The sequence below is a fragment of the Dreissena polymorpha genome, chromosome 15 (genome assembly GCF_020536995.1).
Source record: "Dreissena polymorpha isolate Duluth1 chromosome 15, UMN_Dpol_1.0, whole genome shotgun sequence".
Taxonomy (NCBI): domain Eukaryota; kingdom Metazoa; phylum Mollusca; class Bivalvia; order Myida; family Dreissenidae; genus Dreissena; species Dreissena polymorpha.
In genome coordinates this window covers 5,556,315-5,574,541 of record NC_068369.1, presented here as the reverse complement: position 1 = coordinate 5,574,541, position 18,227 = coordinate 5,556,315, and the positions used below count along the sequence as shown (strand labels likewise).

At 32.1% G+C, this 18,227-nt stretch overlaps 1 protein-coding gene across 2 annotated transcripts; it reads left to right on the top strand.

Annotated features, from left to right (window-relative positions):
* Nucleotides 1-1,445: 1,445 nt before the first annotated feature.
* On the top strand, nucleotides 1,446-5,712 carry LOC127860585 (uncharacterized). 2 transcript variants are annotated; one of them, XR_008039848.1, is made up of 3 exons: nucleotides 1,446-1,708; nucleotides 3,497-3,649; nucleotides 4,238-5,712. XR_008039848.1 is itself a non-coding variant. In XM_052398728.1 (3 exons), exons 1-3 carry the CDS (start codon nucleotides 3,016-3,018, stop codon nucleotides 4,744-4,746), a joined length of 825 nt encoding a protein of 274 aa, XP_052254688.1. In that variant the 5' UTR covers nucleotides 1,772-3,015; the 3' UTR covers nucleotides 4,747-5,712. The 2 variants fall into 2 exon arrangements, 1 of the variants encoding a protein (XP_052254688.1); XM_052398728.1 differs by lacking the exon at nucleotides 1,446-1,708 and adding an exon at nucleotides 1,772-3,178.
* Nucleotides 5,713-18,227: the final 12,515 nt, after the last annotated feature.

The window sequence follows — 18,227 nt, the reverse complement described above, 5'->3', positions numbered from 1 at the left end:
GAAACATGAATATGTAACGTCATACATAAAGTAAATGTATTCGAGTTATTTTGTTTTTATTTACATCAGAAATAATTTAATTATATTACTTTAAAACCCTATAACAAATATGCTCCGCATGAATAAGGAATAAGGAACAGTTCCTTATTCCTTATTCGAATAAGGAATAAGGAACTAGGATAAAGGAACCAACGTACTATCCATTTTTCGTAAACATAAAATTAACCCGTCTAAAATTTATTGCCTGAATCCCGATTTCTTTCGAATTTATTTGCTTTGATCTTTTCGATATCTTATTGTCATTATTATCCTGACAAATCACAAACGCTGGATTAAAAAAAAAAAATGTTTTTCAAAACATTATTACCGGCATCTGTATTCTCGCAGTATTCTCGCGGTATTTCAATAACGCCACCCTACTGTTTGTTTGTCAGAATTGGTGACGCATTTTCCATTCGCTCTCATAAAGCAGTTTTACATGTGATCATGCGAAATATTTTGGTAAGTTGCGGTTGTAATGCATCAGGAACACGATTATTCACCAAATTTAGCGTTATTTCGTTTTAACTTTAAAGTATTTTTAACTTCTTTTTACTCCGTCTGCACTTTCCCCGGTCAAATTTATGATTTTTATGCATATGGTTGCACATCACTATATAAAGATTAGGCCTCAAACCACATGATCTAATTATGTTGTGATCCCCCCCCCCCCAGTATATTTAGGATTGGGTTTAAATGTAAGACCACGCATTATTTTATTTGCATAAATATAGAAGGATTAAGAAGCCATTCTTGCAAACAACATTTTGTACCACAACCTTACCCTTTTTTCAAAATCAACAAAAAAGACAATTTCAAAATGCCTGATTTATTTGTCATTGTCCCCTACCGATGAAACCAGAGGGGACTTAGTATGGTTGGCGCTCTGTGTGTCCGTGAGTCTGTCTGTCAGTCAGTCAGTCTGTCACACTTTTCTGGATCCTGCGATAACTTTAAAAGTTCTTCATTTTTTTTATGAAACTTAAACATGGATTGATGGCATTATGGAGATTATGCATGTTATTTCATTATGTTCCTACGTCAAAAATTCTGGTTACCATGGCAACAAATATATATAAAAAATCTGACAAAGGTGGAGTTTCACCGGTAGAGGACCATATTGCTTGACACTAGTCTTGTTTATCAAATTTCATGTTTGTTAATGGTTTTCCATTTTTAGAACCTGTTCTGCAAAGTGCTGGGCATTACATAGAGCATTACATAGAGCAAAACAGATAATTTTCGGAAACCAACAAAGGAGTGATTCCTGCAAAGTTTCCAAGGAAGAAAGATACAACCAATGGTGATCTTATTCATGGATTTTCTTGGATGGAAAATGTGTGAACCTTTAAAGAACTGTTAAGATTCTATATATGTGGCTGGGAACGAGACTTTGACCCTTTCGGCGCTGACGTCGTTAACGAGAAATAACGTTGCAAAGTCGTGACAACTTTTTCGCGCAATTTTCACACGTTTTTACTGCGATAAATATCTTATTTCTTTTATTTATTTTCCGAAACAATCTATGAATTACCCAATCAGTGATTATGTTACGGTTTTTATACGAAAACATTAGTATAGTTTAACCATAGCTGATTTATAACCCATCGTACACTACGGCACCGTGTGACTGCATCAATTAATGGATAAACTTCCTGCTTACAAAAAGGTTAGTTTTTCTTTCTTTTTTGTTGTTTTTCCGTCAAATAATGTGAAATTAGTCGGTAAAGGATGTATCCCATATAAATTTAACCACGTCTAGTGTTTATTACCACTGTTAAAATTAGTTTGGCTCTCGATTCATGAGTATATGCGATAATTGGAATTTTCACCCGGAAGTTGTCAAAAATGTCGTTTGGTTTTGATACAATGATAGTTTATGTTATGTGAAGTTTTCATAAGAATGATGAGCCAAACTAGTGAAATGTATTCCCAAGAATCTACAATTCCATACGAATTGTCACAGACTGATGACGTATTTTTTAATGAACTTGCACAAGTTTATGAGTTATACCACATTGGCCATGAATCTTTTGCAAAATCAAATGATAACTTGACAGTTTTCCAATCCAATTTTGTACAGGTTGAAACTTGTGATGTAGATTTGGGAAATCATGCAAGTATTTCATTTGAAGATGTTGATGATCATTTTGATGATTATGATGGTGATACATGTGATCAGGTTGATTGCTTACTTTATGATGACCACATTAATTGTGGCGAATCCGAGTCTGACCAAATACAAATGGATCACAAACAGAATGACATTAGAAAAGAAGATCAAAAAGAAGCAGAAATTATTTCAAATTTCACGCGTGAAACATGCCAGTGTAGTGTCTTTTATGGAAGTAAACCATGTTCAACAATAGTTGGTGTTGATAATCTGCTAGAAAATAGGACCCAATGCCAGGAACTGTCTTCAAGAAAAAAAGAACTTGTAGTTAAATCCCAACTTTGTACCCAAAGAAAAAATAGTACTTTTACATCTGAAAACAAAAAAATCTAAAAAGTTGCGAACGAGACCGTCTCAGAAATATTTTTTCCATGGTCAGCAAATTTGTAAGAAAACTTTCTGTTTTGCATTTGCAATTTCTCAGTCAACTTTGAAAAGAATGAGTAAGTCTTATGACATGTATGGCCTGAGTGTCAATGAACATGGTAATTGCAAAACAACACCTGCCCATGCACTTTCATTCGACGATACTACAAGAATAAAAAAATTCATTGAAGAATATGCAAATAAAAATGCATTACCTTTGCCCGGACGACTGCCTAATTGTCCAAAGCAGACAGTTTTGCTTCTTCCATGTGACAAAAATGTAACTGACATTTATGACTTATACATGAAGAGTGCAAAGGAAGCAAACTATAGAGTTGTGTCTTTAAAAACATTTAGAAACAAATGGAATTCATTATGCACCCACATTGCAGTAGCTACACCAGCGACAGATTTGTGTGTAAAAATGTCAAAAATTCATGGGCAAATTAAAAACCAATGCTCATCTGTCAGATGAAGAAAGGCACAATGTACTAAGTGACTATACATGTCATGTTCAAAAGGCCAACCGGCAACGCCAACTTTTCAAGGACCCGGTTCTTTGTAGTAAAGCTGTGTGCAGTACTACAGATGTCACTGAAGGTCTTGAAAAATGAGGATTTTTTAATAAACAAATTTTATTTCCATTATAAGTTCATAAATTGTAAATTAACTATTCAAAAATATGTCATACAAATAAGGTACCTCATATGAGGTACATTTGTGCTTTGTCCTGGAAGATGAACCGCAGCATTTTATGCATTTTGCCATGAACATGCTATAGCTTAAATGTTGAACATTCATTTATATGGTGCATCTAGCTGTACATGTTGGTAAACAATTATAAAAATATGTATATATAATAAAAAATGTCTAAATAAATTGATTCACTTAATACAATTTGGTTCATTTTGTTAACAGGTGCAGAACCATGTTCACTAGATGCCACACTTCACTACTCATGGGATTTTGCCCAGTGTGTACACTACCCTCATCACGCCATGCAAGTGGGGCCAATCTACTTTGCGACACCAAGAAAGTGCCATGTGTTTGGGATGTGCGCTGAAGGAACAGGTATGTTATTGTAATTATCAGTTTTATATATCTTCACAATATGTAATAATAACTAATTGTAACTACATTGCACTACTATAAGAAAAACATTTGTTAATATACTGCATTATTTAGTTGTTGTTTTTATGCCCCCGAAGGTGGGCATATAGTGATCACACTGTCCGTCTGTCTGTCTGTCTGAAATTCTGTCACACTTTGCGTTTAGGTTTCGAAAAAGTGCAAAAACACTTTGCGTTTAGGTTTAGAAAAATGTTGAAAAATCCTTTAAAAAAAACAAATATTTATTTGTATTATTTTATTTTTGAAAGACTGTCCAACCATCCCACCCAAGAATCCCCCCATTTCATTTTGGAAAGATTTTACTAAAATTGCCATAACTTCTTTATTTATGATCAGATTTGATTCATACTTTGACAAATAGATGAGCTGTCTAGGCGGGTCTCTTGTTATACTATATGATAAGAACTTTGGTCGCCTGTTTCTATCAATTACAAAATGTATAAAGCATATTGAAATGAATCTTTCGAGGTTGTAACCTGAAGAAAAAGATTATAAAATTGTTACTGTTTTTTTGGAATATCATTGCAGGTCTGCATGAGTCTGTTTTCTTGAGTATGATGCTACCGGGACATACCAAATTCACGCCAGATTGGCACTTTGGTGTGTGGAAAATAAAATGGCGCCAATCAGATGCTGAATGTATGGAGGACATTGCTTACACAGTTAAAGCATCTTCTAGGTCCGGGCATAACATTCCGCAACGCGTAAATGATCCATCTAGACCGGTGGTGTTTTTGAACTGGAAGACATTTTTAGAAAACTATTTCAAACTTTTAAAAAACATCACAAAATACTACCACTTTCGTTGCACTGCGGATGAGCCAGGGTTTCTCATTTGTCGAGAGTTCTGTGACTCGGAGGAAGTTAGATTTAATCTTCTTAAGGCAAGACCCGAGGCAGGCTGCCTTCCAACAGTTAAGTTTATCCCCCCTCTAGATCATCTGAGGCAGTGGTATCTTTACGAGAAAATTGCACCGTTCTTTATCAATGAAGTTGCCAGAGACATTGTGTGTCCCAAACCATCTATTCCAAAGTAAAAAATGTGAGAGCTTGTTATCCTATTAACAATTGTTCATTTTCTCAAATTGTTGTTCTTGCATTATACTTATGATAAACTGTTTTCTGATTAGTATTCATGACTACGACATTTACATGGTATTGTTATTTGTATGACAATTAGCTGAATATCTTATTAATAGTGTGTTTCTTTTATTGAAAGTGACATAGCAATCAATAATCAAAAATAGTTTATGGGCATATATAAGCTGAACTGAGATTTATAATTAATTAACAACTCACTCAGTGATTTCACTATAAAATATTCTGTACAGTATGATTATTACATTGTATAATATGACTGGCATGTGTTCAAAGATAACTTAAACTGTTGTAGTTTGTATTGACATCAAAATGTGTGATGTAAACATATGTGTTCATATTATGTATCTATTATATTTTACAAGTAAACGAACATATTTTGTTGTGTAAAGTTTAATCTATGGTGACGTTTACCATTGAATATTGATGTGCTTATTGCTGTAATTTTCTTTTATTTGAAAATCATGTTTTTGGACCTCTATATATGAAATGGGTTGATATTATTTTCTATCTACGTTTATGGTCAATTTCATTGTTGATAACAGGTACAAATGAAATTGATAATTTACTGTTTCCATAGAAACTGTTAACTTAATTTAAAAAAATCTAATTAATTGTGTATCAATCTTTGAATAAAATACAATTGCTAAATAAACCATGTATGGCAGTATAGATGCTTAACAAAAATTCAAAATGTCAGGGGTTTTTTTCATTTTAGTTTCAAGTTCGTTGCTATACAATATGTTCAATTTCTGAATACACCCCTATTTTCAGAAAATGTTCATACATTGATTTTACTATAAACATGTTGGTAATGTTTAATATCTGTCCAGAAGATATTTTGTTGATGTGTTGTTATTCTGTGTCTTAAATTCTTTAAAATGACAATACATTTGAAAAAAGAACAGTGTCTGTTTCCATGGCAACAATGAGCGTTTAATGTTTTATAATAATACAATTAATTATGTAAGTCATAGTTAATGACTGTCATCACCATACACACACAATTGAGTGATTATCAACAAAAACTGATCAGCATAAAATGAACTAATACTGGTAGAATTACAACGTCATTTCGTTGTATTGAAACGTCATTTCGTACAAAATCGCGCAAATCAGTGTTTCTGACATGCAATACAAAAAATGACATAACTTCGTCAATTTTAGGAATTCAATGCTCAAATTTCAGATTTTGATTTTTCAGATGTAGCACTTTCATAATATATGCTTAACTGAAAAAGTCATTTTTTGACCAGATGGGTCAAAATCTCGTTCCCAGCCACATATGTATGTCTGCATACAAAAATCAGCTGTGTTGTTATGAAGATCAGATGTTCAAACATTGTCAAAGTGTTGAAAAAATAAACAGTGCATGCAAATAAATGTTAAACTAGTAATAAAAAAAACTAAGTATGTAAAAGGACTCACTACCTAGACCACTGTGTTGAGATATTTTTTTAGTGAGACAGTGTTCTTCTAAACAGTAGATACAAGCTTGTTTATTTAATGCATAAAGATGATTTCCTGTTTATTGTGTAAGTAATCAATTGGCTGTTATCTGTTGTTCCATGATTAATTTGTAAACGCTTGTTCAAAGCCAGCATTTTGTATTTTTTAAAAGGTAATACAATTTTATAAGATATTGTATTAAACAAACTGAATACTGTGCTTTATTATACTTAGTTTCCATGAATGTATTTTAAAAATGGTTTATGATACATTAGCCATTGATTTCAAAGTTTTTTTTTTAAAGATAACATCACTTTGTTAGTACATGTACGTAAATAGTTTTGTAAGTTAATGACAGTATTTTAGTATTAATTTATTTGGTTACTATTCTTATACATGCAAATAAGTGATTAAAGTGTTTTTAATCTCCAATCATTTCTATAAACCTTTGTATATATATATATATATATATATATATATATATATATATATATATATATATATATATATATATATATATATGTACTTAATATATGAACATCTTTGACATGCATCTGCCAGCAGCAAAGCATAGAAAGACAATCGTTGGCAATTAAATAAGCTCATATGATTACTGATTCATCTATGTTTGTTTTGTGTGCTAATTAAATTTATAAATAAAAAATATGGATGATATAACATTTTGTTTGTTTGCTTACAAGCTAAATGTATGCAGTTTAGACTGTTATTTATGGATTTCTACACACTGGCTAGTTTATTAGTGGCAACATTATTTCAACTAAGCGACACTATTTTGCCAAAGGAAAGTAAAATCCTTTCAGATGCCTGTATTTATGACATACTTCAATTGCAAAACAAGTACGCTGTCCTTCAGTGTCACATACTTTGATAATCAAAATTGATTTGACAAATCATATTCTTGTATGTTTAATCAGTTTATGCTAGAATAAACGAATTTAGCAAGATTTAATGGAATTGAGACATTTAATGAAATAACCTGTTTCCTGGGTAGGACCAGTACTTAGCGTCTTAAAGGTCATCTAAAGAACACTTACACTTAAGTTAAGGGACCAATACCAAGACCCCACAGTCACTAAGCGTACACCATATCCACAACGCCGAAGCCACTGAACCAGCTTTGAATTACAGAGGCTAGAAAAGCACGCAATTATAAGATATAAGATCTTAATTAAGCTTGGCTGATATAAAACACTTCTATAATCAAGCAAAAAATAATAACTTATTATTTGGATGCATTACTTTTTTATTGAAAGTCTTGTAATGTTTTGAACACAATTATTTCCATATATGTATTACAATACATGGTAATAAAATATCTAACAAATTTACCCGTAAATTAGGTAGCACCTGTTATCATATTACATATGGAAATTTAGACAAAACAATAGACATAGGGGATGCGTCTTAAAAAAGGCAGTGGCTAGTCAAAAGGCTAGTTGTACGACCCCGTACGGCTAGCCTATTGGCTATTCGTACGGCTCTGTACGTATTGTCTTTCCTATACGGACTGTCTAGCCGTACGGCTCTTATAACATAAAACATATATTGATTATTTATTGATTTCTTTGTGTGTTTGATTTCTTTGCCATGCGCCATGAGAAAGCGTGCTTATACATGTACTTAAAATTTTGTGCTACCACGGAGGCTGATTAGATGATTAATGTTTTTCGCTACATGAACGTCCCGCAAGATAATCGGTGCATTTGTTTTAGCTACTTAGATAGTGAAATTCCAAAAGTTAGCTACTTAGATAGTGAAATTCCAAAAGTTCTACCATTTAGATTAGCTCGTGTAGTCGTCGTCACGGAATTTGAAGTTTGGTTTATGTTTTGGCGTGGTTGGAAATCCGATTCGTGCATAGTATATAAAGGGTGTAAAAAAGGGAGATATGAAAATCATTTTGTTGTTCGCTTTTACACTAAGCATATTTGCAATATTCTCTTTTTCATGGGTTTCCAGTCGACGTTGATGGGGCAAAGTCATGAACACCGCATTATTTGTTTCGTGATTAGCAGCCTCAATTTTCCTTGAACTACGTTTGTAAAACTGTACACAATTCGAACGCTGGTACAGTTCAATTTTGCCTATTAATGCACCATAAGTGGAGAATTTTTCACCAATGGTTAAAGACACGGCCATTTTCAGAGAACTGATAGATTGCTTGTAATTAAGTTGTATGAAACCATCTATTTATCAATTGTCTAAAAGATAATTTAATTATTTGTGTGACTTAATATCTAAGACCTACCTTTGACGGCTGCCGTCATTGAATTTCATAATATCGATGCCGCAACTCACTAAAACAGTTGTTCACACCTTACTTAGGAACTTCGACAAATAAAAGAATCAAATTTGAAACCGTTTTACATGAAAGGAAGCCGAAACAGATGAAGAATTTGTGTACTTTTATGAGCTTAAACAAACTTATTACTGATTTACAGCACTAAATGACAATTCTATACTTTATTAAGCCGTACGGCTAGACAGTCCCTAAAAGAAAGGCTATACGTACAGAGCCGTACGGCTAGCCACTCCCAAACAATTTGCCACGCGACATATATTTTCGCGATGCTATTTATGAACTTGTAAAAATCAAAAACACTTTTACATAAGCGAAATCACGTGTAAATACAGGAAAAAGTATACAAATCACATCATAATTATATAGCGAATCGCACTAAATATTCTCGCATGATATGTTTTTTCCGCTTCATATAGACCGTTCCAGAATTAAGTCATTACCCAATTATCTCCCTGAATACTCATCTTGCCCCCGGACTTTAGTGGGTATAAGCCATTGCCTGTTTCACTGCAGATAGTGACAGTCTTTTCCAAACATAACAATTGCTAAACATAACCCGTCTAAAATGTATTGCCAGAATCTCCGAATTCTTTCGAATTTATAAGTTTTGATCATTTCGATATCTTATTGCTATTATTATCCTGACAAATCACAAACGCTTGTTAAACAAAAGTATTTGTTTTACACATTATAGTTGGAATCTGTATTCTCGCAGTATTCTCGCGGCATTTCAATAACGACACCCTACTGTTTACTTGTCAGAATTCGTGACGCATTTTTCATTTGCTCTCAAAAAACAGTTTTACGTGTGATCATGAGCAATATTCTGGTAAGTTGTGGTTGTTATCCATCAGAAACTCATTTATTCACAAAATTAAACAATATTCCGATCGAACTTTTTAGTTTGTTAGCTCATTTTAAACGTATTTACACCTCGTCTGCTCGCACTTTGTCGATATCCCGAAAGGTTACAGGGATTTTCGTCCCAAAATCTTTCTTAACAAATTTTCCAGATTCAAAATCAACAAAAACAGGACATTTATAAATTTTCTGCATCGTTTATCAAATTTTAATATATTTGTTGGTTTTCCGTTTTTAGAAGCTGTTTGACAAGGCAAGAGCTGGGCATCACACAAGCCATTCTATCGCGCGAAACTGACAGTTTTGGTTTCAAGAAATCAACAAAGGAGGAATTCCTGAACTATGCAAGTTTCCAAGCTATACACACAGTTATAAGATGTGGTGATCTTATTTATTTATTGGTTCTGTTGGTTAACTTGGATGGATGGAACATCTGTGAAATTTTATATTTTGAAAAGTCTTTATCTGTCTATCTCTAAACAAAATCATCTATGGCATTATAAGATCAGATGTGCAAACTTTGTCGAAAGTTTGTTAAATTAACAATTTGAAGTCAATTATGCTGAAGAAATATGAAGGTTCCCATGTAAATTTAATCCGTTTATCGAAAAGTTTATCTGCCAATACATGTCAAACTAGTAATACAAAACATACCAAACGTATGTAAAAGCACTTAGTACCTGTTGTGATCATTTTAAGTAAGATAGTGTAGTTCTAAACGGTAGCAAATAGCTTAATGTTTATTTAATGCATAATGCCATTAATATGAGTACCTTTCTATTGTGTAATTAATAAATTGGTTGTTACTTGTTGTTCCATGATAAATGTTTTATGCACTAGTACAAAACCAGCATTGTTAATTTTGTAAAAGGAAATCAAATGTTACTTCATTGATTCCACAGTTTTTCAAAAGATAACATCACTTTGTAATTTCATATACGTAAATAGTATTGTAAGTTGATGACAGTGTTGTACAAGTATTACTTATTGTGTAACTATTATTTTATGTGCAAATAAATGATGTGAAGTGTTTTGTATCTCCACACAATCCACATACCTTTTTATATTTGTACTGAATATATATACTAACATCATTTACATGCTTCTGCTAGCGGCTTAGCCAAGAAAGACAATGACTGACATATTAATAAACTCATATGATTACTGATAATCTATGTTTTATATTGTATGTGTTATTTGAATGCTTAAATAAATAAATATGGATGATATAGCATTATGCGTATTTGCATTCAAATTGTTACTATCCAGCTACAAACTAAGTGCATGCAGTTTAGGCTGTGATTTATTAATTTCTACAAAATGGCTAGTATTTTTTGGCGACAAAATTTAAACTTTTCGACAATAGTTTGCGACAGAAAATAAGAACCCTGCAAGATTCCTGTATTTATGAAATATTTAAACTGCAAAACAAGTATGCTGTCATTCTGTTCCACATAATTATACTTTGATGATAAAAAAAATCTTGTCAATCAAAATTGATTTGACACATCACATTATTTGGATTATGTTAAATCAGTGTATGCTTAAATCATCTGCTTTAGCAAGCTTAAGGTGAATTGAGATATTTGATGAAACAAACTGTTTCCCGGGAGGACCAGTACTTAGTGTCTATAGGGTGATCTAAAGAACGCTCCCACTTTGAAGATTGCATTTTTCGGATGCATTACTTTATTATTGAAACAATTATAATATTTTGAACACAATAATGTCCATATATTTATTAAAAATACATGGTTATCAAAAAGCTTTTGCCCGTTAATTAGGTAGCACCTATAATCATATTATACGCATTAAGTGGTACCCCAACAACAACAACAAAACAACAGTTAACAACAACAACAACAACAACCGAAACGCCGTTTAAGTTGGATTAAAAAAAAGGCGGTCCGTCTAAAATGCGTAGATAATCAATATGACTCATATCCGCGGATATGACCGAAAATAGCGGATGTGGATGAATATAGGCAATATCGACACTTTTTTCTGCAATGTTTATTTCAATGTTTAATTAAAATTCTAACACGGCACGCGACTTGTTTTCTATGGACAAAGAAGGAAATCAAGTGTGGGTTATTCTGCAATAACTTATGGGCGGAGCTTAATGTTTCGAAAATAGTTCCGAATAAATAAAGAAAATATTGCAGTAAAATGCACGTGTTAAAACCCGCTCTAAAAGAAATGTAATAAATGTAGCATGTATATAAATGTAATGAAACAACTAATTGTATATTTGGTGATAAGTAGCATAACCATGCCTACAAAGAATGTTATTTGCCCGGGGGGGGGGGTGGGGGGGGGTGGGGGGGGGGGGGTGGGGGGGTAACTTCCTATATACATGTGCATAGGGGTGCGCCGATTTTATGGGGTGTGTTTTTCGACTAAAATTATCGATATAGGTATGGTTTTGATCATCTAAGTATCGATATGGGTATTGAAATCAGAATTTTGCTTGTATAAAAATGCATATAGATTTGAATGTATCAGTATCAAAATGGGTATGATAGTTGTCATTCTTTAATATAAATGGGTATCAAAAAGTAAATTTCAGTAGCGAGAAAGTTGCAGCTAACTCCGGGCAGTAACTTGACTGTTTTTATCTGTTGCTTGATCGACCAAGATGATACTGTGACGTCATATATTAACATACGTCATATATTAAGTGACAAAATCGTTACATTCAAAATTCTTGTATTGAAATGGGTCCACTTTCTCAATGGTATCGTATACAAATGGGTCTGCTTTTTCAAAAATCTTGTATCGAAATGGGTCCACTTTATCAGAGTATTATTCCGGTATAAAAATTGGATCACATTTCGGAAGTCTCGGCGGGACACCCCTACCCTAAAATTTGAGAAGTTACCTCCCCCGGGGTTATTTGTAAGGAAACGTAATTCAGAAAACATTTATAGCATGTCAGCTTTTCAGTAGCATTAATAAACGTGACGTCATTAAGTTTCTAAGATTGTTGTTTTCAATGAAAGTGACGTCATTTGCAAAATATTTATGAATGAAAACGACGTCATATGTTTGTACAATTCAATGACGTCACTAAATAGTGAACTTTGTACTAAGAAAGGCGGAGTATTGAAAAATATAGTTCACGTCCTAAAGCTTGAACCAAATCAATCAGAATCGTGTTAGAATCGAAATAATATTTTATTTTTCTATGATGGTTTGTTGTCGAATAACCCACAGTAAGTTGTATAGATGCGTGTTATCAAATCACTCTTGCTTCGCACTCGTGATTTAATTCCTACGCATCTATACTCCTCACAGGGTGATTCGACAACAAACCATGATAGAAAAATATTATTTCTTAAATACACAATATGTGTTAAATATGTTAGTATTGTCTCAAAATAGAACAATTTAATAGACATTATCATTTTTCCAACTCTGAATTCATATCCGCGAACATGACGAAGTGCCAGCATTCTATACATAGATGATGACGTCACTACGTTATTGTCAGAAACACAATGAAGTGCCAGAATCATTCTACTAGCAGAGTTGTCGTTACTGCCTCAACAATACATCTCTGCAACGGACTCAATGACAGGAATCTTGGCAAAACACATCAAAGTAATTTTACGCTCTTTCATGGAAATATGTAGGACCCCAGTCATAATATTTTAAAGTAATTACCTATAAAAACTGCATTTTTCGTTAATTTATCGACATATTTAATGACAATTATGAGAACTATTTTCATGCCCATTCACGCAGATAGCATCACTCAGCTAAAATGTAAACAAAGGCCAAAATGGTGATGAAAAGCTTGTGTTTATCTACAAACATATTGAACGTTTCATATCGTGTATAATTATATTAAATGTGTAATCAAATGAGCTGACTAAGGGGATATATCGTAAGTCTGCATGTTTGAAAAGCATAATAAATAACTAATTAGATAATTAGTATTTTTGATATGCTTATACTGTATCACAGGGGCCAGTGCAAAAGTCCCTTTTTCTTACATATACTGATTTTTTTGACTGGCCCCTGTGTACTGTATCATTGTATGTAGATATATACCACATTTATAAATATGCATGTGTATTGCTGAAATATTGCTAGTCGATTTTATTTAATACTAACCAAGCACTACTAATTACTTTAGAAATGCTACTTTTGTGTTGTTCAATATATTGCTGTTAATGCTTTACAGTAAAAATTATACACATAATTTGTAATGTGCATTGTAAATATACTATACTATTTTATTTTTAGATGACACAGGATGAGAAAATTGTGCAGCCAGTCCGGGATTTAAACCTGGGACCACTGCTCATCTGATTGAGGTAATCAGGGCGCCACAAAACATCTCCCCTTCAGTGACACTCACTAATTTTTTGTGCACTGACATTCTTCTATGCCAAGCTGGAATTTGTTCGAGAATTCAAGTCACAGAAATCATTGTAAACCTGATCCATTCAAACCACGAACAGATTTTGTTGAGAATTGCTTGTGCAATGGTCCCACATTGGGCACCACATGTTGCAGGATGGGAAAATTGTTAATTTGTACAGCCAATCAGGAACTCAAATATTGTACCCCTCGCTATCAGGGCCAGTTCCTATGATCATGATGTTAGATACATGTGTACAATAAAACATGTAGTTAATTACTTGATCACTATTAATGGTTACCGGTAACCTGCTAATTTGGAACTGCCACCATTATGGGCTCATACTATTGGTCATTTATAACAAGTTCTGAACATATTAACTTACCTACATGTAGAATAGTAGATGTTTGTTTCTGTTCACAATGCTTAAAACTATAAATCTATAAACTGCAGTTCTAGGTCTTATTGTCAGTTAAAGATATAATAAAATATGATAAATGAAATGCTTAAAGTTGCTAAATTCTTCATTCCTGTCCTTGTATTTCAAGAGAGTATACTTTTCAGTCAACCCAATTGGAAAGAGGTCTGGGTTCAAATCCCATCAGGGGCTCTAGAAGATGATGTAATGGCAACAAAACATTTATTGATAATATTCAATTTGTACTTTCATTTCAATACAATTATTGCAATGGTTTTAAATTGCATCGCCTAGTTTATAAATATCAAATATGCCTGAAATCAAAGATTTCATTGTAAATACATCAATAAAGCAATGATCCTTAATATTTTATTTGGTAATGTCAATATCAGAATCAACTTCCCATTACGAGTATATACACCTTTAAAAACAACTTCAGTTTGTAAAAATATCCACAAAATAAACCATAAGAAAATTAAATATATTGCTGTTTTTACTCATGAAATTTGGAATTCAAGCATTAATTCAACCAAAATTGAGAAAATACTATAAGTTTTCTAAATTTTTAAAATTAAAACTATGATATCCTTTGGGATTTTTTTACTGGAATTGGGAAAAAGGATATGTTGTTTTTTTTTCATTGGGAATATGACCGAATAAAGCTATAAAACCAGCTGAAAAAGCCCTGAGTTAGAAGGCAAATAAATGTGCATCTTAAGTCATAAGAAAAACATAGATTATGTTTAATACCTGGTGTTTATTTGCATCATGATCTCTTACCAGTAATAATTGTACATGAAACAGTCTAATCTCTTACACTTTCCTTTATACAGGTTAACTGGGATACGTGTGATATCTTTAATTTTGATAAATAAATAAGATTAAATTTAGACTCATTCTTAATGTAATATACATGTATCATGACATTTTTTTATGTTTTATATTAACAACCAAGTTGATATTCTGAAACAGCTTTTGGTACAATAGGCCCTATATACAAATTATTCACAATATAAATTAATATTGTTTAAACAAAAAAATACCATAAACATTTATTATCTAAATTAGTAAATTGTCACAGTTATTATTTAACACATAAACTTTTTTTCTGCAATCATTTTTTACATTTATCAGTGCAATATGTACCCATTCATATAGAATTCGTGAATGGCATTCCTACAGATAAAATGTTAAGATCAAATTTTAATGCTAGAATAATTTATACTGAAGTGCTTGTATGAACATGTATATTTAGTGTTGTTTAGATTGAAAAGTCTGACTAAAAAATAAGTTATTGGTATGGTACTGTCTGTTGAAACATAAAGCTGAACATGATGGATTAAAATGAAGTCAATTTGTGTTTTCCTTTTTATTTTAATCAGATATAAATTATGGAAAATTATGCAAGTGTATGAAAGAACAAATTAAGGACATTCGAATTTACACCCCACTGTCCCTTTTTCTCTTTTTGTTTTATATTTTTAAACACATCTTCTGCACTTGCGAAGAATATCACAAAAATCCTGTCATATGTAATCATGTTTAAATTTGTGTAGTTTGATGTATTGCTGTACTTTCTGAATATCCTGAATAAATGATATTGACATTGAACAAAACAAGGACATGCACTACTGTATCAGCAATTCAGGTCTTTCTCCAGAAATTTGCTAAGGCACAAGGGGAACTGGGTTACCCCAGTGAATTTGTTTAATTAAAGGCACTTAATAAAATGTTACTGTACTTAAGAAAGTGCGATAATTGAACACATATATTTAAACTATTTTAAATCAGCCTTTAAACAGCTGATGAATCTTTTTATTTTTTTGTCTTTCATGATATTGAAGAATTTACACAGCAACACAAATTGGTAAGAAAATGTGCTAAATTAAAGATTTAGGCACATGGGTGCCCTGGTGCTTAAAGAGCCTGGGGAAATGCATGAGTATTACAGGTATGGTAATTTATTATTTATTTAAAAGGTTATGCAAAGAATTGAATTAATGCTATAGCAGCTTGGTTCTGTGCAGTTTGATTCTGTACTTTGTTGACATATTGTCGTTTTTCTCTTCTATGATTTTTTTATTGTTATAAATATTGCTGAATGAACTTGTAACTGTATGATAGATGCTTCCAGTTGTCCCCTTTCAGGAAAAGCATGGGACAATTAAATGTATTTTGTTAAAAAGCAATAACAAAACAACTGTACTGGTGTTGGCCTGGAATTTATTTTAAGATTTGTATTTTACCATAGAATTAGTTTAATTGAGTAAACATCTTCAGGGTCTATGTGTATCAAACTGGCATTGCATTGGTAAAACATAAACAGACTGTTTACTTTGGTCAATATTTATATTCAACATTTCTCATTCACTCAAAATCTTGTCGAAACAGCAACTAATAATGGCTGCTTCTTGATAATTTTATATTATTTTCTAATAAAGATATACCGCTTTGTCTTATTGGTAATATTGCAATATGTTCATTTAATTAAATGTGTGCATGAAATAAAATATAATAGCACACGCCCAGTTGTAAACTTCAAATACTATCAATTAAAGCAAAGCCGATGGGCGCGGCCATTTTGAATATGCGACCATGATCATGTAAATAAAAGTCACGTGCGATGGAAAGTAGTCCGTGAGCCCACGACAGAGGTGAATGTAATGAACCGCAGTGTAAGAAAGTGTGCCAGAAGATGATTTTAGGGCTACACACCATGCACCAACAATATAACCACGACGACACCACACATGTTTGGTTGTATAAGTTTACACAATGTTTATATAATATACTGAATGTATTAATATTCTTGATGTCGTCTCAAAACTTTAGATTTATATTAAGATATACAATATGCTTTAGAAAATAGTAAAGTATTTTGGCCGATTATCGCTAGACACGAAGTAATGATGTGACTTTTCCATGGTTATATTTTCATTTGAATTCAAAATGTTGCATTATTTGAAATATACTCAATGTATGAATGCAGTAAATATTGTCTGAAATATTTCAAGTGTCATTTTTCATTTGAAAATAAATGCTGATTTCAAATGCGCGAATATGATACAATCAACGAATGTGGTTTATCCAATAAAGGCTATTACTATATGTTATAGTTTATTGGTACGTACAAATATGCACGTTATTTTATTTATAAAAATGAACAAAGGATATCGTAGTGCTACATTTAAATGTTTCAAGAATGATTATAACCATTATAGTAGCGCTGCCATTGAAAAGCAATGCATGTCCCGCTAAAATTTTTGATTTTTCGTTAATATTATGTTTTATAAGTGAATGTAACAGCTGTAATATTAATCTTAAACGTATAGTCTTCGTATTTTAACTTATCGGGATATTGGATATGAACTGTTGAAATACAAAGTACCTTGGTGAAACTGCTTAAATAATAAAGTTGATTAAGTATGTATGTATTGAATAATAAAGTTAAAGCGAGATTATACGATTTTTATATTTGTTAAATTGTTGTATATTGATAAAATATGTTACAATAACACAAAATAGGCAAGACAAATTATACATTGAAGACGAATTTCATAAAATGCAGCAAAGACAAATTAGCGCCCCGAGCCGATTGTGACGCAGAAATTTCGTATAATATTTTCCTACAATAACCGAAGCATTCGTCTTTTAGTTAGTGTTCGCGTGTCGTATGAAAAGATATCGTTGCAGGAATTTAAAATGAACCGTTAAACTAAATTTAGATTCACATCGTACATGCATGATTTACATGCTGGCGAATTCGACTGTACAGACATTGTCGATTTCTAAATAAAATATCTGGCTTATTTCGCATTTTTCGACACATGTTCTTTTAAACTTTTATTTTAATTTATATTGAAATATATGTTTAATATGTTTTTTACACATGTTATATAAATTAATAAATATTTGACAAAATCGTACAATCTCGCTTTATTAAATATTTGCATACTGAAGTGTATATAATGAGCATATATGAACATCCATACACATAGTA